Below are 23,090 nucleotides of genomic sequence, written 5' to 3'. Positions count from 1 at the left end.
GAGCGTTGTGCGCATCGTTTCTCCGCTAACGATCAACACTAAATCAACTTGGCCTATCTTTCAAAAACTTGGTAATTGTTGGAAAACGGAAACTATGTAGTAGAAAGATCAATTGAATTTATATCGGAAGTTCACCAAAAAAATGGGCAAAAAAGAGAGAAATGCGTTGCACTCACAGCTGTTGAAAGTTGAATGACCTTATCAGTTACGCTCGGGCTATTGTCTGTATGTACATTGGACGGAAGGGAAAAAAACGGTTTTGCGGTTTAATATAGATATCAGCATAGACACTGATGATAATTAGTGCTTGATTAATTTGAATGTATGATACTCCGAAGCAAAAGAATCAAAGTTGTGATTTGAATAAATGAGGAGAAAACAAGAAATCGTTATGCAAGTGTTTTTGGTTTGGCGTAATAAAAATTTGTTATGGACCATTCCGATTACAGAAATTACAGAATACTTTACTTGAACTGATATTAGAGTTTTGAGCACATTACTTCCAAACACAGTTTTAATAACATTACACCCGACAATGACCAAATGCGATATTCTAGTTTAAAAAAATTCAAAAAAAAATTTCATAATTTTATACGATTTTTCGAAAATTTGTAACACCTCACTATCAGTTCTTGCTCCATTTTTAGAAGTCATCGTTCAAAGAAATTGTTCTTTTTATGTTTTATCTCTATGGCCTATTTATGTTTTAAAACCTCAGTAGTTGCCGTTTTTTGTAATAGGACAAACGGCAACGCAGATATGAACTGCCAAATTTGAGTAATGACTCAAAAAAAAGTAAGTTGTGTACATATATATATTTTTAATCCATTACACAACTTGTAAAAAAATCTTCTTCCCAAAAACCTATAAAAATCTACCAACGATAGCGTACAAAATCACGGAAATTTTACATAGAAATAAACGAATGTGAGACAACTCTTCTTCCAAAAGTAAATTCATTCCGCACTATTACCCTAACGTTTCATCGAAGGCTGACTGAATGGAATGTGTGATTCTGAATTGTCATGTTTTATGCCAATAAATAACATTTCCCAAAAATCAAATAAGTATTAGGATTCATGAGCAAAAACAAAGAAAAAAGTTCTTGCGAGATGTGGTCCAAGTGAAATGGAGTACATACAAAGAATGAATATTTTGCAATGAATCTTTCGAGGTGGTATGAAGGGTATCGACCACAATTTTCAAGGTTCCCATGATGATCTTATTTCTGCTAAGCCTACAATTCAAGTGGGTTCAGTACGGATTATCGGTCTGTTCTCTATGATATATGTTCGAGGGTACACTTGACAATCCACTTCATGTTACATATGATTTTTTTTTCAAAATAAATATTTTTTAAATCGAATATTTTTTCAACGCTTCGATTCTGTTCGAATGCAACTATAATATTTTGGTGTACATAAGATTACGCATTCCCTGAATATTCCACACAACTGTCCCCTTTTCCCAAGTGTCGTAAAATATGATGTATTGTCTGCATGTTCACTGCGAGGTCCGCAGAACACATCCTCACGCACTCACTGCATTGATTTTACGCTTTGCATATACAGTGCTGGCCAAAAAAGTATTCCTTTTACCTTTGTTGGTGGAAAATAATTTCCAGCTTCTGACTTATATTCATCCAAAAGAATATACCTTTTTTGGGCTGCACTGTATATTTTTAATTTTTTATAATTACTGTTTCATTTAAAAAAAAACATGCAATACATATACAATTCTATTCCAATTTTTATTGTTTTACAGAACGATGACATCTTCAAAAATAATGGAAACGAGGCGACGTTTCCAGGAAGTGTACGGTCAGCGGAGTGAAGAAAAAGACTACGGATCGATGGAAAACCTGGCCAATGCACATCGAGAATATTTGAAAGTAGTGCGGCGTCAGAATCGAGAAGCTGCTTTACGCCGGATAGATCAATCCATGCAATATGTGAGTTGTTTTGAAATGATAAAAATTTATAAAATCAAAATATTCTTACTATTAGTTTCAAATGTTTTTTTCAAGGTTTAAATCAGGAGTTTTCGAAAATTTTCGACACTTCTTAATTTTCGGAAAAACCATAAATAGAAAATTTTTGGTAAATTGTGGTTTTTCACATTTTTTATTGAAAAATATTCAGAACTTTAATTTCAATCGGCAATATTGTACGCATCCTAAGAATGTTCCTACATCTATTTTTGAAAATAAGCAGAATCCATGAGAATATTTAAAGAAAACCGGAAAAAATTCAAAAAGCATCCGTTTAAAATTTTCCGCCTTTTAAAAAACCCCTCTAAACATTTCCGACATTTCTGATGTCCGGCAAAAGGCATATCGGCAATTTGCCGAAAATTAAAAATTCCGGCAAATTGGCAAACCGGAAATTTGACAATTTGCCGAGTTTGTCGAAAAACAAATTTGCCACCCCTAGTTCAAATCTCAATTAATAAAAACAATAGGATGTTAACCCATTATTTTTTTGCGCCAATGGGCAAACTGTTAAAAGCCACTCGGATAGAGCCAAAATGATCGAATATAGTAGTAAAACTTAAAAAAAAAAGACAACTGTTTTTTTGATCGACGATTTCAAAAAACTTAGAATTGCTCAATTAATAGAAATCATTAAAAGTTTAGAATTTTTTTTTTGAATTTTTGAATTATGATATTTGGTCATTGTGGTGCTATAAGCAACCCGTCTTTAATAACAATTCTAAAAAATAGCATGATTTTAAAACATTTTAATTTCAGGTGGAGCATTTGAGCAGGTCTTTTTCTGCCGAAACTTTTCAACAAAACGTTAACGTAGAAGTTCTCCAACCAGCCCAACCACGTGTTGATTCAGTTCAATTTGAGTATGTTGTTTATTGAGACATTTTTGAAAACGTATTTTCCTTTTCAGAGCTGCAAGCTTCTTGAGACGTCTTCTGGCAGAATTGATAGATTTTGTTTTTATTCTCAGCTTCAAACTTGCTGTAGTTGGAACACTCTCGGAATTGGGTCACATGTAAGAAGAGAATATTCAATTATATCGTACCAAACCTTGTTTTTATAGTGACCTAAAGCAAATCGGAGCAAGCTTGGATGATGATCAGGATGTGATGAACTTCATTAATCTTGCTCAAGACCTTCTCCCAGTTGAAGTTGTGTGTAAAGTATTTTGCTGTTTCGTGGAAGTGAGCATCCAGAAATTACTCAAACAATTGAAATTTTTCTATTCAGGCGGTGTTAATGGCTCGAGGATTTGGACCAATCGGAGTTGGACAGACGTTGGGAAAATGGATGTGTGGAATTCGAGTAATTTCTTGTCGTGATGTTACTTCCGCAGAACGCCCTGATCAAATTATTGTAGAGGGACCCGATTTGATTACTTATTCACAGTAAGTGCAACATATATTTTCTTATTTTCTTATGGTGGGCCAAAATTATGTTGACAGGCATTGCCTTGATTTTCGCACACAAGTCATACTTTCGTGCGAGGATTTTTTTAAAGGAAAATTGCTTTAAAAACATGCCTGTGGCTCCACAATGGACAAAAACTGCAAAAAAAATTTAACAACTAATTTAAAACTTTATATGATTTTTTGAAAATCAGAAAATCTCACAGTTTTGTCAGTTTTCAGTTTTGCATTTTTTGGAATACGTTGATCAAAGTTTCTTTATGTTTCAAAAATAGTAGGGATTCAAATATGCGACAGTGCTATAGTTTCCTCAAAAACTCAGTATTTGTCACTTTTTGACTTCCAATAAAAATGTTCAAGGAATGATAAGAAGCCTCTCCGACTTACTAGTTAGCCAATCAAGATCCACCTAAAATTCCAAATCACAATTTTGAAATTCGGTTGCAAAAAATATTATCTAAATCATAACAAGACAAACTCGCGTTAATTTACTATGTTTGAACTCACCCTCCAAATTTTTTAAGCGAATGTTTTTGTCAACATAATTATGGCTCATCCGGTATTTTTTACAAATAACCAAGGACACAACCGTTCATTCTATTTTTGCAGGGCCCTGAAGCGATCATTCATAAAAAACTTGGTGGTCAGTAGCTTTTTCCCACTGAGCACCGCAGTTTTCCAGATTAACAGAGGACGTGTCTTCTACGATATGATGGTGAAAACTTGTGTAGTTGTAGAAATCAACTAATTTATTGAATGTATTATTTGAAACTGAAGAATCATTCCTTTTTCTTTTTTGCCAGGGTTGGGTTTTGATTTGGGATTTTTTTAATCATTTTTCAACGATATATAATTTATTTTGCAAATAATAAATTAGTATATTTATTTTCACAAAAAAACAGACATTTATTAAAAAACCGTAGTAAAAATTATGACAACTCAGACTGGATTGTTTCCCAAATCAATATTCCAGTAATATGGTTTTCCCGTGTATTCAACAAAACCATAGACGCACATCAGAACAAAAAATGTAAGGGATAACATGATAAGAAAAGCTATCAAAAGCTCCTCTGGCGTCGAAAATTCTTGATTGATGCTAGATTCGATTGTGTGCTCGGGGAGTGGTATGATCACAGCGGAGAATGGCTCTGCTCGCACAATAGTCGAATCTTCTGGCACAGCAGATATCACAAAGGGTTCATAATCTGATTCGTCTTGAGATTCCTCTGATTCGAAGAGGATAATAATTTTTTCTCCGCTTGATTCCACTTGAGTCTCCATTTCGGTTTTTGGTTCTGAATCTGAAGCTTCGTCCTGTTCAAAATAGGTGTTCAAATCGATTTCGTTAGTTTTTTCGTCAGTTTCTTCATCCATGATTTCCTCGATTTCCACTTCCATTTCCCGAATTTCCAATTCTCCAACATCAATCACTTCGGATTCCAAGAATGTGTTACTCGACATAAAAGCAGGCTCACCAATGGTCGACTCGTCGGCGGTTGGAAAGTTTACATGAATTACTGGCTCATCGGATTCCACAAATGACAATTTCGAATTCGAAAGTGATGCTGGCAATATTGCAGATTCAGATGTCCTTTCACATATTCCTGTTACTTCACAAACCTGCTTCAAATATGGATAAATAGGAATTATCCGTATGGAATGCTCATTATCTGAATTGTCTTGAATATTTTTCTGAAAAAGGCGGGAAAACTAACGAGCAAAAGCATGCCCAACATAGGTTTTGGAATCATTATTTGAGTGAACGACTGGGCCTCCAAAATCAGTTACCAGTTGTTCGGTGCACATCTCGCCCGGGATGTCATTACAGACGTGAATCTTAAAACCAATTTTGTTTATCAAGAATTTTTTTAAAATCACTTTAGTTCTTATGAACTCTAAAGAGTGAGCAGTAGCGTTCATTGTTGTAAATACTTCGACTTCTGATCCATTTTTGTGAACCTTATCTGAAAATAATATGATCATATGTTAATCCATGTAATTTCACTTCTATACAATGTTTTAACAATCCATCACAACAGCGATTGTTTAAAAAATATAATAATTCAGTAATGTATAGAACGTTCCCAAAATTTTTTTAGTATTAAGTCGTAGTTTTTGTAAATTTCTAACTTTTCCAAAAATTCATACGGGGCAGATAGCTCAGTCGGCACAGGTAAATCGCGGTTCGTGTATTATACAAAAAATATACACAAAATGTACAAAAAACGAGTACCGGCTAACATGTGTATAATACATGTACAAATCATGAATCGCGACTGTGCGTGTATAATTTATGTATAATTCGTGTATAATACAAAACTCGCGCTCACGATACGTACAATTTCTGTATATTTTATGTTTTATACACGAAATGTATGTGTTAATTTTGTATATATTTTTTATTTTTTGTGAACTGGGGTTGCTAAAAATTGCTTTAGGCAAAATTTATTCATCAAAAAAGAATAAAACACAATTAAAAAACAAATAATAATTAGAATATCATAAAATGTGCACTGGATCCTTCCAAAATCCGGTTCCCATTGCTTGTGCGACGAATGTTCTCTCTGGCAAGTGGACGACCATGCTTCTTTGGTTCCTTTCAGTCCAATTTTACTCTTATCCTTTATGATAGTCCACGTTCTGTAATTTTCAGCTCAGTTTTGAGTGTATTTTGTACATCTCCACACATGGTGGTAAATTACAACGATAACGCTGAAAATTCAAACAGATTCCCAAGAGAATGGTTTTTAGGGCGAGTTGGGTAATAAATACGTCTTCTTGGTGCTGGTTTACAACTACCTAGCGTCTAATAATAATGTATATTCAAAAATATACAATCATCAAAAAAAAGCTCATTTTCCAAATATAGCCAGAATCATGGACCGCTCAATAGAATTAGAGAATTTGACGAACTGATTTAAATTAGAGAAATGTGAAGAACCAGTAAGAAGTCTACATAGTAGTTTCACTTGAGTTTTAATTCTCGTTTGTCTGGTAGAGTAGTTAATATTTACACAGTATGTTTTTGTAGGAGGTTAATTTAACATCGCATCTTTGAAGGATGCGCTTGGTAAAGGTTCTCAGTGATTTTTCAAGTATCAAATACAGTGCCGGCCATAATTCTATCCAATTTTCGATTTTTGATAAATTTACAAATTTTTCTAACGAGCACAACTTACAAAATGGGCATGCTATCAAAAAAGTTCAACTAAAGAAACATTGTCCATAATTACGTCTACTTGTATTCAGTTGTTTAAGTTGTTTATCATTGTCATGACAAGAAATACAGCGGCCGACATCTCGTGAGCCCGTTTTTGACAACTTTTACTGATTCGGGCGTATCTCGAAAACTAATGTTTTTCTGGAAATGTTTTTGAAGTAAAATAATCTTCATACTATTTGCCATCATTTGTTCCTACTCACTTTGTTCTGAAAAATTCAGCAAAAAAGTTATGAGAGATTAAACTTGAAGTGTGTGTACAGTGTACGACTACACCTAGAGCATTTCTCGCAAGTGAAGATTTTTTTCCTTGAATCTTGATATCGTGTTTAAATATACTTTAATTGTGATTTTACATTTGTAATTATTGAAAAATGCTCGAAAAAATATATTCGAAGTAAGTAACCTGATTTTTTGGTTGTAGAGCATGAGCAGTGCCAAGTGAGGGACTAGTTCGCACTTCCCTAACTTTTTTGCTGAATTTTTCAGAACAAAGTGAGTAGGAACAAATGATGGCAAATAGTATGAAGATTATTTTACTTCAAAAACATTTCCAGAAAAACATTAGTTTTCGAGATACGGCCGAATCAGTAAAAGTTGTCAAAAACGGGCTCACGAGATGTCGGCCGCTGTATTTCTTGTCATGACACTGGTAAACAACTTAAACAGTCAAATACAAGTAGACGTAATTATGGACAATACTTCATTAGTTGAACTTTTTTCGATAGCATGCCCAGTTTTTAAGTTGTGCTCGTTTGAAAAATTTGTAAATTTATCAAAAATCGAAAATAGGATAGAATTATGGCCGGCACTGTAGGTCACTATAAAACTTGGGAGAGTTGAAAGAGAAAGTCTTGAGGATTTGTTTAGCCTAACCTGGTAGTTAATTTTCCAAATATGGGGTTCAAAGTTTAGCTTACAATCTGTAATAGGACCTAAGTCTCGGACAGTGGGGGGTGGAAGAATGGGGCACAATCAACTCCTACAAGCAGTGAAGCCACTCCATAATCCTATCGCTCTGTACGGATCACCAGCCTGAAGCCAACTGGCATGTAAATCAAGACTGGAGAGTTTAGAGAGACAATACAGAAATGCACTCAGAATCTGCTGTAGGCTCACGACAGACTTGAGCATTGAACACGTCTACAATGAAGCGCAAATGTTGACATTATGGCTATTTGGCTATTCTGAAAGTTCCCAACCTATCACAATTCCAACCTAAAAACTAGAAGAAAAATGCAGGGGTAATCCCCCAAGGAACCCGCCTCTAAATCTACCGGTTGATATTCAAATGAGACTCGAAAGGATGCGGTGAAGTGAAGAAGCTGCTGCGGCAAGAAACCATACTCTGTTCGTAACAAAGTTACTGAAAGACCATCCAGAAAACAAAGTGATATCCAAGAAAGCCCTGAAAGTTAAAACTGAAGAACCGTCGCTCCCGAGATCGACCAGAATGGAGCTCGGGCGTAGATGTAAGTGCTCGACACTTCTGGACTTCTGGATTTCTGGATACAGCAAAATAGGAGGTGGAATTGCAAAGACACCGAGGATGGCGTGAGCCACTTGCTCAAATACGAAAAAGCCACTAGAAGCCGGAAACTATGGAAGAAGCAGGTAGAGGCGACCAAATCCCTTGGGCTCCCCTACCTTCCCTTCGATGGAGAAGGATCCGGAGCAGTTATATTTTCCACCTCCAGCAACGCGATGCATTGCATCAATAACAACAACAACACTTTTGACTGTAAGTATGGATTGGAATGCAATCTGCCTTCTACGCAACTCAAGCGGAAGAAGCCAACTTCCTTGCTACCTCAAACACCACAGATACACATCTGTGGGAGTTTCGTGGATCTCAGAGAGACCACAACCAGTTTTTTCGGCTAAGGCGCGGAGAGGAGGGAACTCCCGCCATTGACCAACTATTCCCTCAGACACACACGCTTTTTGAAAGGACTACTCCACACTTCACATGGCGACATTGAAGTCAATCCAGGACCGCCTAAGATCAGATGGTCATGCCCCTCGTACGGAAAGAGTACCGCTACGAATAGCCTTGGATTGGAACTGCTGGAAGTAGTGCTAAACGGAGGAATGAGGATTACCAACATCTACATACCACCACCATCCTCGGGATCTTCTCTACCGGAGGTTATGCCTCAGATTGCAACTCTGCTCTCAAACGGATCGCACAACAACCACCTCATCCTCGGAGACTTTAACGCTCATGATGATCTCTGGTTCAGCAACATTCAGTGTAACAGGGGAGCGGCAATTGCAGACACTATCGAGTTCTCGGGCATGGTGCCTATGAACGACGACTCCTACACCAGAGCTAGAAATGGGACACTCACGTCCCCATGAATCTTATTGGCCTCGGCAGATCTATCAAGTAAAGCCACATGGAGAACTTTGGAGCAACGTGGCTCCGACCACCGTGCTATCGAAATTTCTGTACAAAAACCGGACGAGACGCTTCTGCCCAAACCAAAACGTAACATCAGAAACTTTGCGAAAGCGAACTGGAAATTGTTCGGAGAACTGATCGAAGCGAGCATCAGAAGCTACAACCTCTCCGTAGAACTGAACTATCGACCGGACGCCTGGAAAGCCGCGCACGTAATCATGCTGCCCGAGCCCGGAAAGGACACGTCACTTGCCGCTAACTTCCGCCCCATCTCGTTGATCTCACCGCTTGCCAAAGTTCTAGAGAGACTAATACTGAAGAGAGTTCTGCGACACATCGAATCCCCGCCGCACCAGCACGGCTTCAAGAAACTGCACTCCACCACCACAGCAATCATTGAAGCTCTAAACACCATCACAGGACGTCTGAACGGCAAGAGACCGGTCGAAAGATCAATTATGGTCTGCCCAGGGAACCGCCGCTGAACTACCCCAACAGCCGAACCGACAAATGACCTGATCCCCTACAAGGAACCAAAACACTTCAGAAGGCGAATCACAGAAATTTCGTAAGCACCTTCCTGAACAACAAGGCTGCGAACAAGCTCATTGGGACCTGCCCATCTCCGCCGACGAGAAGTTTCTCCCCAGAGAGACAAGAAAGGAGCTCGCTAGACTCAGATGTGGCCACTCCTCCTTAGTTCCCGTCTACTTCGCCCGCATCAACGATGCTGTCATCCCGACCTGCAGCAAATGTAGCGATACATCGGGAAAGCCTATTCTGGGCAAAATGTTCTTGAGTATTCTGAACAAAAGGCAGACACCTACAGGGTGCGCCATAAGTATGGTAACACGTTCGCGGCTCTATAGCTTCCCGTGTGGAGAAAGTTATTACCTCAATTTGTACAAGTTTTGTTCTCCATAAAATACTGACCAGATTAACGTTTTGAATTTTTAAAATATCCCCATCCGCATCCGCATCGCTGCAGGCCTTCAGAACTTTTGAGATCACGATCTTGATGGCACGCAAGTTGGCATTCTGCGGGAGTTCTACATTTTTTTCGACGAATCCATCAAGTTTCTTACAAGTTTTTATAGTTCAAAGAATGCTCTTGGTCTAGAGATTCTTTAAGAACAAAAATTCAAAAAATTTCTGTCATGGTATTTTTGTTATGGAATGTGGCAGTAGTTAAAGTCTTGAATGACTCAGTCGCCAGAAAGATGGATGTGAGCGGCGGCAGCAGTATGTAGAAAAATTCATTTTAGTACTTTTTGGCACGTTTTGACCTGACTTTTCAGAATTTTTATAAAAAATTTAGCTCGGATGTTTTTGTGGGTCGTTACGCCTCGTGAAACCAAAAAAACTGAGAAAAATTTCGCAAAGTTGAATTCATGAAACATTCAAAGGTTCTTGCTAGGCGCCAGTGTCGACACAGAAAATTTTTATATGCTACAAAAACTGTCAAAAACGCTTCTTCACTTCTTTAACTTTAAATTTAACATAAAAATAAAACATCTGAAAATTATTGGCGAGCGTGGGAGGTGCATTTGTGTTGGAAGTGCCGCGTGCCAAGTCAAAGCGGATTCAACATCCAGAGCCTCGCCATGCTCATTGGAAAGTGCAACGAATTCCAGCTCAATCAGCAATCACAGTTTACGATATTGAAGATCAAAGTCAACCTCTGCACCGGGGTTCGTCAAGTAGACTCATTGTCAGCGGAAGGCAGGCACATAAGAAGACTGGAATTTTCGGACGACGCGGTCTTAATTTGGTCTTCTCTTCAAGAAGTACAAGAGCGTCTGGAAATCTTAGACCGTATAAGTTTTTCACAAAAAGTATCTGTTTTTCACAAACTTTCTACCTCTTTCCCAGGAAACTGATAGGCTCTAGTGTTTCAAAGTTATTATTTTTCAAATCCTCTCATCTTTTTTTTTCATATTCCCTCAAACTCTCATAATCTAATTCTTATTTTGAAGAAGGGATATACGATACATTTAGCTGCCAACACATCGCCACCCTCCCCATAAAGAGACACATATTTACAACCCAATGACCTATAAATTCAAACATTAGCTCTATTGTGAAGGTATCTACACGTACGATACGTACTGCTGCACTGTTATGATTATCCTATCCTGTGGGACATTTTCTCGAATAGATCTTTACAACCCCCTACAACAAGACACAATGTTTTTTGGGGACCAATCATCTTAAAGAAGATTTAGTAGAATTTGAGACTGTCAAGGAATAGAGATATTAATTACAACAGTTAATTTATGCTTTTAATGAAGAGCACGCGTCGTACACATGGCCCAAACCGATTTGTGGTGTTTTTACCTTCAAGCAAGGAGAACATAGGATTTTGGAGGGTGAACGGGTAGAAAATACAGATCTTTTTGTGATTTTGCGGCAAAAGTTTTATTTTTTGACAGTTGACGTTATGAAAGACTAGGTAATATGCTTTACTTCAAAAAAAAGTCGCTGGGCACAACTAAATGGACATTTATATATTCTTAAGCTATTTTAAAATTTTAATAATGAATGGTGAGTGTTTGAATGGGAAATAATGTAGCCAGATGATAAATTTGTTGAGTATTTGTTAAAATAAAAATTAATAACATAAAAAATGAAGAAAAAATAGAAAAAAAACCGTGAAAATGAGAGAAAAGCAATGAGAAAATGTTACAAATTGAAAATCGATAATTCAAATATCTTCATGTGCGTTGCATGTATTATTCAAAAATTATTCATGTATTTTATATGAATTATACACAACTCGCGCTCATGGTCTCGCCGCGAAAAGCGATTCGTGTATTGTACGGTCGCGGTTTGTGTATTAATCGTGTATTATACATTTGGGTGTATAATACATGAACCGCGCTTTACCTGTGGGTAGTGGTGGCCGCTAGCAATCTGGAGGTCACTAGTTCAAGTCCGGCCTCACCCCCTAGGTTCACCCAGCCTCTATTGGGAAGTGGAGCAATCCACGACTGGATTATCGGCCACAGTCCCCGGCTAGGACGTGGCTTAAATTACAGCTCAGTGGGATCACCACCAGGCAGTTTACCTAAATCCCAAATCCGCAGTGCATTGCACTTGAAGAACGGATCGTCCTTTAATCCTCTTAAAATATAATTTTGAGCTATGCGGCAGGCTCAACTCCGTAGATTGCTCTAATAAAACATGTTGCAACGCAATTAAAATATACAATTTTTAGAAACACAATTGTTGGTTGACTTCAAATATTATGATAGGTAAACTGAATTTTCACCACTTTTTTACTGGTAATTTTAAAAAATTGATATGATTTCCCGAGTGTTTTCTTGGTCATTGTAGCACAATAGGAGCGGTTTTGAACAAGTACTCGGTACTTCATCTTAACAAAAACAACTCCCAGGTAGTCTGAAATGTATTAATTCGGCAATTTTGTTCAACTGACCCGGTAAACAGTGAGGTGAGTAGATATCCGGTAAATGTAACTTGTGCTCAACTATTACAAAACCACGTGGAGAGTCTTCTTCACATGAACCAATGTAATACGCCTGAAAAAAGTACTGCGACTATCTAAAATTGTTACTTTTTTAAGTTACCGTTTTCTCATGATTGAGTTTCCCCGGCCAATGCTGGTTTGAGTTGATTTTGAATTTTTGTATGCTGAATCAAACATTATATATTTTATACTGTTATTAATTATTAATTACTTATTTCGACATTCTTCTTTCTTGTAAATGAAGCCTAATGTTTTTGAGCCAGGGTTTAGAACTAAATGTCTAGACGAAAGAGCGATAAGATATTTCCGAAAATGTGAACTAGTTTCGTCTTTCAAAAATATTCCACCATACTCGTTTGCTTTCCTGAAACAAAAATTTATAGTGAAATTACCAAAATGAGATTTACTCACTGCTGGCTACTTCCACATGTGGCTAATCTCTCTAAGTTCTCTGCTTCCGTCAAATTTCCTGATAAAAAGTTCAATGAGTCAGTGACAGAAAAGAGGAATACTGCTAGAATATAGAATAAAATGTTTGATGAAGGAGACTGCATACTTCTCCGATACAATAAGACTAAAGCTATGGGACCGCGGAACGGAAAATTTCGCACTTCTCAATTAATCACAGATCTGCTTTTCTCGAAAGTCTCGTTGAGGGACACCTGACCTACCTTTTTTTTTAGTTTTTGATTAATCTTATATCTTACGTGGCGGAGAAGCAGCTGTTCATTCACCTTTGAAACATCTCTGGGATATTTTGCAGTTATCTCTGGTTAGTATGGTTTTAGCACATTGTGTGTCTTTAGGAATTCTGTGAAACTCAGAACAGGAGCAGAAAATTTTTTTGGTTTGTGCATTATGCATTCTCGAAAAAAATTTTTCAGTAAAACGTGAGAACTAAATGGAGATTCACAGACAGGAAAACTCCATCAATTTAATTTTGTTTTTGTCTTGACTACTTCAGAATCTCGTGAAAATACTCAAATTGTGAGTTTTTGCAGATTTTGATAATTTTAAAAGTGCCTAGAAATAGGAAAATTGCAGGAGTTTTTTTTTCAGAAAGCTTGCTGAAAAAATGGTTTCTTTTCTGAAAATTAAAATTTCTAGAAAACATCTCGAGTTGTTTTTAGGTTTACACGGCATCTTAAAATCAAGTTTAAATGTAAAAAAAAACATTTCTGAGCCACTTTTTACAGAACCTATTTATCTGAAACAGTGATCTGAAAAATTGTTAACTACTACATTTCAACTGCTCAATAAACAAATTTGTCAGTGTGTTATTGGCGGACTACGACAATAAGGAAAATGTTTAAAATTCTTTCATATTCTTTCAAGGCAAATATAATAATTAAAAATTTTGAAAAATTTTGAAATGTTTTTTTCACCATAGGTGTAGTTTTTAACATGTTCCACACTGGCGCTACTCCACCTTTAAAATAAAAAACATTTCGAGAATTTTTAGAATCGTTTTATTTGGATATTTAATAATTTTCTCACAGGCAATTTCTCCATTGCCAATTTTTAACGAATTGAGTTCCTGTCGAAACTTTGCATTTTTCCGTATGTCTTTCCTTTTGCAGCACAACGAAAATCAACTGAATAAGCGTTTATTGAACAAGTAGCATTTTATTTTCAACAGGTTTCGGTGTCACAGGTGACATAAAGAATCAGCACAGTTGTACGAAAATATCGATTAAAGCAAAGAATAAATCGGTTTTGTGGTAGCCTCAGTCAGAATCAGAGAATTTGAGAGAATGGTGAAAAATATATTATGGAATGCAAAAGTAAACATAGAATTGGCAATTGTTCAGGTCTCAAAAACTATGCCAACTTTCAAAAGTGAATAAGTGTTCAACTACAAGTGCTTTTAGAAATTATCAGATCCGTGTGCACTTTTACTTGCCAACGTCTCCAAGTCGATCCAGAGCTCCAAAATTTTTGAGAATATGGTTCACTACTTCGGCGTTGTTTCTCTTGTTTATTGGAGCAAACTGTAAATTTTCAGATTATTGAATTCTGAAAGTACGAAAGTAGTGAGCACCTGTCTTGAGTTGTAAAAACGGTATAAGACATGTGGGGCGTACGCTGGAAGAGAGTTGCCGTAACGCATCTGAATTTGTTTTAAAATATTTGTTGTTCAAATATTTGTTTTTCTTCCATCGTATCATACTTACCATGTTTCCTTGTGATCTTGGGGTCGCATCAACAACATTGGCTGTGAAGAACATGGTTGCCACTACAGCAAGCAGCAATAGGGAGACCGAAATTCGAGAGCTCATCTGGAAAAAGTAGCAAGTTGAGATGACCTGATGCAACACGATGCAACAAAAAACGATCCCGAGGGGGCGGCTAATGAGCAGGAAAATTTGAAAAAAGTTTCTTATCCAGTAGTTTTTCATCATTTGACTCATGCATGTAACATGCCAAAAACTTTTTCGTAATAAAAAAGTACGCTAAGGTGAAAAATGAAAAAAAAAATGATTTTCAGAATAAACCTTTGTGAATGAATAAGGGGAAAATATGAGAATCATGTAAATCAAGCCCCGCCCCCTAACAAATTTCTTCGAGCGCTGAGCCAATCATATACGTGAAATCGAAAGATTCTGATTGAGCCAATGAGCTGAGACGAGAAAAATAGAAGATTTCTAGAGTTGATGGTTTACGGGAAAATGTGAGAGATGTGCTACTGCGGGGATACGCCCACAAGGATCCGTAATTAGAATGTTGTTACTACAGCTTTCATTATTATTTTTGATGAGTTGCCTGCGAGAAAAAGAATGCTCCGAAGTCTCTCGAATGAAAACAACTGAACTATGGAGCTGGGGAATTGAATTCCAGGAATATATGATCATCAAAGTGTAATTCTTCAGACAGGGCAACACAACATTGTCTGGTTATTGGAACTTTTACTAGTCGATGTTCACCGATTTGGTTATACATTTTATCAAGAGTTGAGAAACTCTGAGCTATTATGTAATTAAATTCATCAAGGCAGAAATTATTACATAAAATTTTAGCTTTACAGCTCCCAATAAATTATTATGAAAGTTGACAGTCATTAAGAGGAAATTTTTATTCAAATGTTATTTTTGAAGAAAAAGTGCACTGACCGAACATCAAAAGCCATTTTTCTGTTTTAAAAAAAATCATCAAATTTTAAGAAATTCGTGTATTATGGGATTGTAAATAGTTAAATGGGAAACCTATGAAAATCGACTTCCAAATTTTAGGTTACATAATTGAAATGAAAGGAGAAAAAAACGGATGAAAATTATAAAGTGACCACCTATGAAAAATACTTGACTAAAAAGTGTATGTGCTTATGGTTTTTTTTGGTAAATCCTCACCTTTTCTGTAAAGTTTTGAAATGGAAATTTTATAAATATTATTTTCTAAACCAAAACATCAAAAATCTATAAGACCCTCTTTGAAATTACAATACTGTACTGTATATTAGTATTAAAATGCCGCGAACATTCATTATCCATTTTCAAACATCATTTTTTATTAGAGAAAAACATTAGCTTCGAAATTCAAAAAAATAAAAATAATGTCCAAATGAGACGAAGTGGAACACTTAATGAGTGAAGTTCTATAGATGACTCGTCCGACTATAGTTAGATGACTATTCGGAATTAAGAGAAAAACGACGCAAATGTGAATGGTTCCAATTTTCAATTTAGGGTTGGAAATGTTAGACAGGGAAGCATCCGTATAATGTTTTCATCCGATTTCATTTACTTTTTGATTAAAAAATGTAGATTTTGCCAGACAAGAATGACACGAAGTTTGGCCAGTAGAATTTTGAAGAGCTGATGAGCTAGTCGTCAGAAAATGCATATAGTATGCTGTCTTGAATGCCAAATGAGTCAAACGAAGTTAATTATAACATTGTGTACTTGAGCAACGGCCTGTATGACGTGCCAGTGGTTAATTTCCGCTTAGTTGTCTTCAAGAAATTGCAGCTTCTGGAAAAAAAAGAATTACAAGGAACACGACTTTTAATGTAATATTTGATACGAACTTGATAAATAATTAATGAAAAAGTATATTTCAATTTGGATAAAATTAGTTTCCAGAGTGATTTTTGAGCTTCTAGGTAGACCAGTCAACTTGAAAGTGAAATTATTATCCTGTTTTCTGATCAGTATAATCTCAGGATCTTTGTTTATTATTCTGCATTAGTTTTGTGATCTGAAAGTGCAGAAGTAATAAGCAACAGATGATAATTGGAATAGATAGGCTGGGAAAAAAGTTAACGATACAAAGGGATGAGTGGGATTTGCTAGAAAAATTGAGTTTGGGAACTGTTAATTCGAAAACAAAACTCTCTATTAGTTTTGCATGCAAGACAAATATCTGATTGATCCGTAGGGGTGCGAGTCTAATAGAGGCTGCAAAGCTATTCTTTCAACTACACTATAAATTTGAAAAGCTACCAATTTTATGAAAAAAACTTAATTTGATATAGTCAATAAATTGAACGCTTCAAGTTAAATTCACCCAAATAATGACAAATTTGCTGAAGTTTCGGCAACGTTTCTCAGGTATGGCAGACATTCAGTGCAAGACTATCAGAGGTTGCAGAACTAAATGTTGTGCCCTCATAATTGTAAATAATAAGATAATTTATTAGTGAAAATAATATGAGGAGCGGTGAATACAAGAGGACCACAGCACAAGCGGGAAGAATGTAGGTCACAAAAAAAAAAATAAATTGAATGGCTAATTTTCGATTCGTCCGTAAGGTTGCAAAACTAATAAAAGATTCTGGAGGATACGTATTTTGGAAAATTGATGAATTCAAAAACCTTCCTGAAAACATAAGGTCAATTGAAAACCCAGCAATTTAAAACAAACAAGCATGTTTAATATTTGATTTCTTGCAAATGTACATAATTTTTTACATCATCACTTTAATTTTTACAAATTTCATTTTTGCCTTTAACGTTTATAAATTGTTGAAACTTTTGATGAAATATACATAATAATTTTTATAATATTTGAATTTAGATCTCTTCCCTCCCGGAACTTATATGTTTCTCCAAACCGTCATCAGATTGCAAACCGAAAGCGAAATGCCGGAATGATTCCCATTGATAACAAATAATGTGAAATGGTTTCAAGTTTCGATTCATCCTCTTCTCGAAATGTCCACAATCCCACAATATCAGCCCGATATCTCATAAGCAATCATAAGCCGATCTGTGGGCAACAGACGCCACGAGGCTTCGGCTTCTGCTTCTCCTTTTCCAACCACCGACAACACTACCAGCTTCCAGTGATCGTCGTAATCTTCTTTTTTTATGTTCTGTTATGTTATTCTGTTTATATGGTATTGTAAGTAGTTATGTGTTGTGACCATATCAATTTCACATCCAGTTTATTTTAATCAATTATCCAAATGATTTCTCTTTAAGCTTTAGTTATGTTATTTATTCCGCCTGGTCTCAAACATTACGTATCGTCACTGTGGATGAATTTTATTTTTTCCTGAATCACATTAATAATTCATGACTTTTTCAATTATACTGCCGTATTTCTAACAGTAATGTCCTAAATTGGCTTTACACTGCTCATTAGTTTTTTCACAAGTTGTTTGAAAAAAATCTCTTGTAGCGTAAAATTTATCAAATTGGTTGGGTAATAATCATATTTTATCCGTTTTGTGTTGCATTGAGTTTTTAGAAAAAGTGCAACCAACTACGTTTGGTAGTTAAAGAAACATTAGATTTTCTAGAAAAAGTCAAATTCACTACATGATTTTTTTTCATAATTTCAAATGATTTGATTTCAAATACACAATTAATCTGCGACAAAATGTACAGGCATGCCCATCAGAAAGCTCGCAGCATTAAAGAAGAAGTATCGAAATCTGAGACTTTGCTTTCCAAAATGGCCTAAAAAATACCCAATTTCGTAATAAAACTTTTTAAAAAATCTCAAAAAAATTTTACGGCGGTTCAGAATTTTGAACAAGAAGAGTCAAATTGTAGTTAAAATCTTCAATTTCGGTGAGCTTTTCCTTGTCGCAGCGGTCTTATTTTAACATATATTGGTCGTTTGGATCTTACGATGAATAAAGTACATTTGACCAAAACTGTATTTGTTTGTTTTCATTAATTATAAACCATGTACTCTTACAATGTCAGATTTGAAAAACCAAAAAGTGTAGCATTTATTAATGAAATCATAACTTTTCAATTTATCTTTTTTAAAGAATTGTATACTTCAATATATTTCATTTTCCATGCTATCTCTAACAATAAGACTCACCCAAAAAGTTTCAAATCAGTTAAAATTTTGCTTTCATCGCTGACCTCACCCGTCTCATTTACATTCTTGCATGTCTTCATCATTTAAACTAACTGCTTACTGTAAAGGGACAAAATTGTATTTGGATGATGATTCACATTCATTACATTCACCACAAATCTCACTTCTCCAAATTAGGCTAATTATTGGTTGTTATCCTCGCTTTTCGGCAACATCAGCTTCACTTGTTTAGGGGGACTTTAGTAAAAAAAAACGCGAAGGGGAGAATGGGGAAAATGTTCCAATAGTTACAGATTTTCTTGATTTTTGGTGATAATTTTTTTAATGCTTGTTTACTATTTATATATATATATTCCCAATCACACGATCTCATTTTTTTTAAGGTGAAATTGCATTTTCATTATTGTTGCGAATGTTTATATTTTATGGTTATTACGGTGGAGACGAAATTTCAAAAATGCGTATTTCGCTAATAAAAAATATCTTGTAGCGAAAATTACAGTACTTCTTTAAATGTCTATGTATTAACGGGGTCGGTTTTTGAAACGAATTTCATCTTTAAAGGTGACAGCGATGATCCATTGTCTTTTGTTTCTTTGTAATGTTTTTATTTCAAACATTGAGTTCGTAAATCGACACTAGCGCTACAGTAACGAGTTAAAGAATTACTGTAGTTTTTGCTACGAGATATTTTTAGTGTCAAATATGTTGCGCAATACGCATTTCAAAATTATTCTTTAAATAAAAATAAAATGTGTTAAATTTATCCGAACAGAGATCTCCAAAGTAAGAATTTTCAAGATTTTAATAACCTTCTTTATTCATTAAAAAACCGAAGTAATCAACGGTAGCCGCACTTTGTTCAATTTTCCACATCACTTCGTCTAGAAAACGGGACTGGAAAAAGATATTAGTACGCGCTTCTGACTCCAATTTCCACATCGATTGCTAACACGGTATCCATGGCCCTGGAATGATCCTTTCGTTTTCACCATCGGAAGTAGGACTGGTTCTCGAATGAGAGTGAGAAGAATTACGCAACATTGTTTATTTCTTGAGAAGAGAAAGGATGGACGCATTAGTTCGGAGATCAAAATTTTGCTTCAAAGAATTTAATAATGTACCTAGTTTGATTTGAAGCGTTGAGGAGATAACAAGGTTAGCTATTTTTTGAATTTTTAACCATAATTAGTGAGAAGTTTGGTTTGAAACCAACATGATTTAATAGATTACCTTGTTTCATTCGACTATCTTCACACGATCACTCCCACTTTTCTTGTCGGTGTCTTATCATAAGCGTCATCATAAGCATTCCCTTGAAAATTCCGCGGAGGCTAAATGATTATGTACGTTTTGATAGCAGTCGTATTATGATAGCGAATTACGCTCATTACTTGATCACGGGCCGGCATGATAGTCAATCTTTTCGCGGTACACACGCATGCGAAAAATACACACAATCACACCTTCTTCCTGGAAATTCTTGGGGCGTCAAAAGCGGCTGCGGTTGCGCTTGACGCACTGCTGCAGGCAGAGGTGTTCAAGGCCGATAGAACTTTAAGAGGTCATACGTTTTAGCTGCTGCTATTAATGCGTTTGTACGATGAACATCGAATTGCAAAAAAACTTAAGTGGATCTCACGCCTCTATAACTTTTTTTCGAGAATGTTGCGTTCCAAGATGGCCATGGTGATAAGAAAAATCAATTTGTTATCTGGTACAAAACTTGAATGAATAATGGACATTTAAATAGAATTATTGAGAAATGATTTCATGCAGATGGGTGCTAGATCAGAAGTGAATTTAGGAATAACGTTTCTGGGTGTTTTGAATGTATAGACCCAAAATATGCTCAAGTAACAAATTTCGTGATGAAACTTCTCAAAAAGTTTGAAAACAATTTTTATGGTGATTTAAAATTTCCTTAAAAATTTACCTACTTTTAGCCAAAAACCTCCAGTTTTGTCACTTTTACATTTTTTTAAATTGTATATTTTAATTGTTTACCTCATGTTATTTCTCTAATTTAGACAGTTTTCAAGCTGACAGGTATTACTTTGACTATTTTCAGTCATTTTTGTTCACCTTTAAACTTACCTCAATCAAATGAATAATAGTAAATAAATGACCAAAAATAAAGCACGATTATTTAGAAAAAATCAACTTCAGACTGTTGCAAAAAGGAAAAACTACCAAATTTAGAGATTTTAGTTAAAAGTAGGTTTTTTTTTGAAGAAATTGAACAGCCATAAATATGTTTTGGAAAAAAAAAATTATTTGAGCACATTTTGGCTACATATGTATGTTCTAAACACCCAGAACCGTACTCAGAAAAGTATATGGCAAAAAATGAGTAATTGTAACTATTTGACTAAAAATTAGAAACTCGCAAAACATTATTTAAAATTTTTCTGGCTCCTTCCATAACTCCACTTTAAACAAAAAAAAACCTTCGGGTGCATTTCAACGCTCTCTAGAATTGTGATTTCAGTATTAAATTTTTCTAGTTTCGTGTGTCTCCCAACCTACACGGGGATCAACTTACAAAACAAAGCGATTCCGACGCTAAATGAGAAAGTTCCATTACACCCCCGGAGTCTGTTCATCATGTTCATTTCTCCTGGGGTTTGTGTGACACGTTTTTCAGCCCCCGTGGATGGCTTTCCATTTCTGTACCGCTTGAGGGATGTTTACGCAATCTAGCAACTTTCCTACAACCACTCATCAGTCATTTTGGGTGAAACACATCCACGACCAGAGAGTATGAGAACAAGAGGAGGATATGCATCTTAAATATATTGGGTGAGAAATTATTACACCCGCCGAAAACTTGGATGGATCCTCGTTTTTCTAACAGTTTACCTCCATGAAAGTAGCAAATAAATAACGCAAAGTTTGAACGTATAGGCTTAAAATGCGCTTAACTTGACGAATTTTGAAATGAAACTTCTCAAAAAAAGTTTCATAATTTTTAATGACGATCAAAACTTCGAAAAAAAATTGGGCTAATATCTCCAATTTCTCTAAGGTTATAGTTCAAAAAAGTCAACTTTGAACTAATGCGTCATTGGAGATTTTAATCAAAATTAGGTCATTTTTTTCAAAACTTTACACCGCCATTAAAATTTCCAAAACAATTTTCGAGAAGTTTCATTTTGAAATCTCTTCATTTCGTGGTCTATAATTTCTAAATACTGGGTTCTCCACCTTAAAGATGAATTGAATTTTCTAACGGTTCATCAAATATTGCATTACTTATATGTCATAAAGAATACGTGAAATTATGTGACCATCTAAAGCTTTTAGTTGTTTTTTTTTTTTGGTGGTTTTCGATTCTTCGTTTTCCATTACGGCTAAACAAACAACTTTTTTGCTTATTCTATTTCACAACTTCCCAATTCACACCACACACAAAACAGATTTCAAGTTCTCAAGTTTTCAAGTATACAGTAAGGAAGTACATAAGCAAACCCCCCTTCAGGGTTTCAGTACAAACTGGCCGATATCTTGAGCGGCATTCCTTTATGACTTCACTTTTTGGTTGTAGAGCTTGTAGATCAAAAAGCATATTAAACTTACCGCCCATTCAAAGAATCTGTGATTGATGACGACTTCACGTAAGATGATCCGTCCGAAAAACCTGCGTGGGGCATGCTGCGGGAAGTGCCCTCGATCTCAGCGGCGGTTTTGGGTTAGTTCAAAGCGTTTATAGGTCCAGTACCAATAGATATGAATGCAACTGATATGAGCGGAAATGAATGGTGATAAAACACATGCCCGACAGAGGGTAATCAAATCATGGTGGTCGTCGGCAGCACTAAACACGAACAACGATAGGGCAAAATGAGGTGTAAATGATAAATGATTGGCGGCTTTCACACCTTTTTTTCTCATCAGATTCCGTTCTGTTGAACCTACAGAACACCGGGCGTAGACCTAGCGGAGACTTCATTTTTTCTATCGTGTGATCTTATTCGATTTTTTTTCGCGTATGTTCTGATTAAATTGTGATTGTACAAAGTTTAATAATAACATTTTCTAAGTTCATTCTGATTGAAATATAAAATGTTAATGTTTTCCAAAAGTCTGGATAAAAATCGAAAACCAATATGTTCTGTCTTTTTTTGGCCAATAACGCAATTTCCTGTATTACATGTGTTTTAAAATTTTTAATCGAATTCCCCTTCATTTTGAAATATCCTCAATTTCCGTTTAATAAGAGTTCCTATATCTAACGTTTTTATACGAAAAACGTTAACAGGTTACTAAATACATTTTTTTATTACAATTATATAATATAA

The 23,090-nt window shown here is 35.6% G+C and overlaps 3 protein-coding genes and 1 non-coding gene across 4 annotated transcripts; 1 reads left to right on the top strand and 3 right to left on the bottom strand.

Moving 5' to 3' along the window:
* Positions 1 to 1,764: 1,764 nt before the first annotated feature.
* Positions 1,765 to 4,279, top strand: F48B9.8 (RDD domain-containing protein). The gene is made up of 6 exons (NM_076001.3): positions 1,765 to 1,951; positions 2,750 to 2,853; positions 2,901 to 3,005; positions 3,054 to 3,174; positions 3,221 to 3,378; positions 4,009 to 4,279. The coding sequence occupies exons 1-6, from the start codon at positions 1,787 to 1,789 to the stop codon at positions 4,145 to 4,147; spliced, it is 792 nt and encodes a 263-aa protein (NP_508402.1). The 5' UTR covers positions 1,765 to 1,786; the 3' UTR covers positions 4,148 to 4,279.
* F48B9.3 (ZP domain-containing protein) lies at positions 4,136 to 13,125 on the bottom strand. Its single transcript, NM_075997.5, has 7 exons — positions 12,925 to 13,125; positions 12,725 to 12,877; positions 12,614 to 12,677; positions 12,463 to 12,565; positions 5,278 to 5,363; positions 5,115 to 5,235; positions 4,136 to 5,069 (listed from the first exon to the last, which is right to left on the bottom strand). The coding sequence occupies exons 1-7, from the start codon at positions 13,065 to 13,067 to the stop codon at positions 4,339 to 4,341; spliced, it is 1,401 nt and encodes a 466-aa protein (NP_508398.2). The 5' UTR covers positions 13,068 to 13,125; the 3' UTR covers positions 4,136 to 4,338.
* A 981-nt stretch (positions 13,126 to 14,106) lies between these two features.
* Positions 14,107 to 14,792, bottom strand: pdf-2 (Pigment dispersing factor homolog pdf-2; the record flags this gene model as incomplete). Its single annotated transcript, NM_075996.3, has 3 exons — positions 14,107 to 14,504; positions 14,555 to 14,623; positions 14,688 to 14,792. 3 exons carry the CDS (start codon positions 14,790 to 14,792, stop codon positions 14,409 to 14,411), a joined length of 270 nt encoding a protein of 89 aa, NP_508397.2. The 3' UTR covers positions 14,107 to 14,408.
* A 7,585-nt stretch (positions 14,793 to 22,377) lies between these two features.
* Positions 22,378 to 22,517, bottom strand: F48B9.11. The gene has a single exon (NR_070454.1). It is a non-coding gene; the product is annotated as an Unclassified non-coding RNA F48B9.11 (non-coding RNA).
* Positions 22,518 to 23,090: the final 573 nt, after the last annotated feature.

The sequence above is a fragment of the Caenorhabditis elegans genome, chromosome X (genome assembly GCF_000002985.6).
Source record: "Caenorhabditis elegans chromosome X".
Taxonomy (NCBI): domain Eukaryota; kingdom Metazoa; phylum Nematoda; class Chromadorea; order Rhabditida; family Rhabditidae; genus Caenorhabditis; species Caenorhabditis elegans.
The sequence above is the reverse complement of the archived record's forward strand: the minus strand, read 5'-3'. Positions and strand labels throughout refer to the sequence as shown.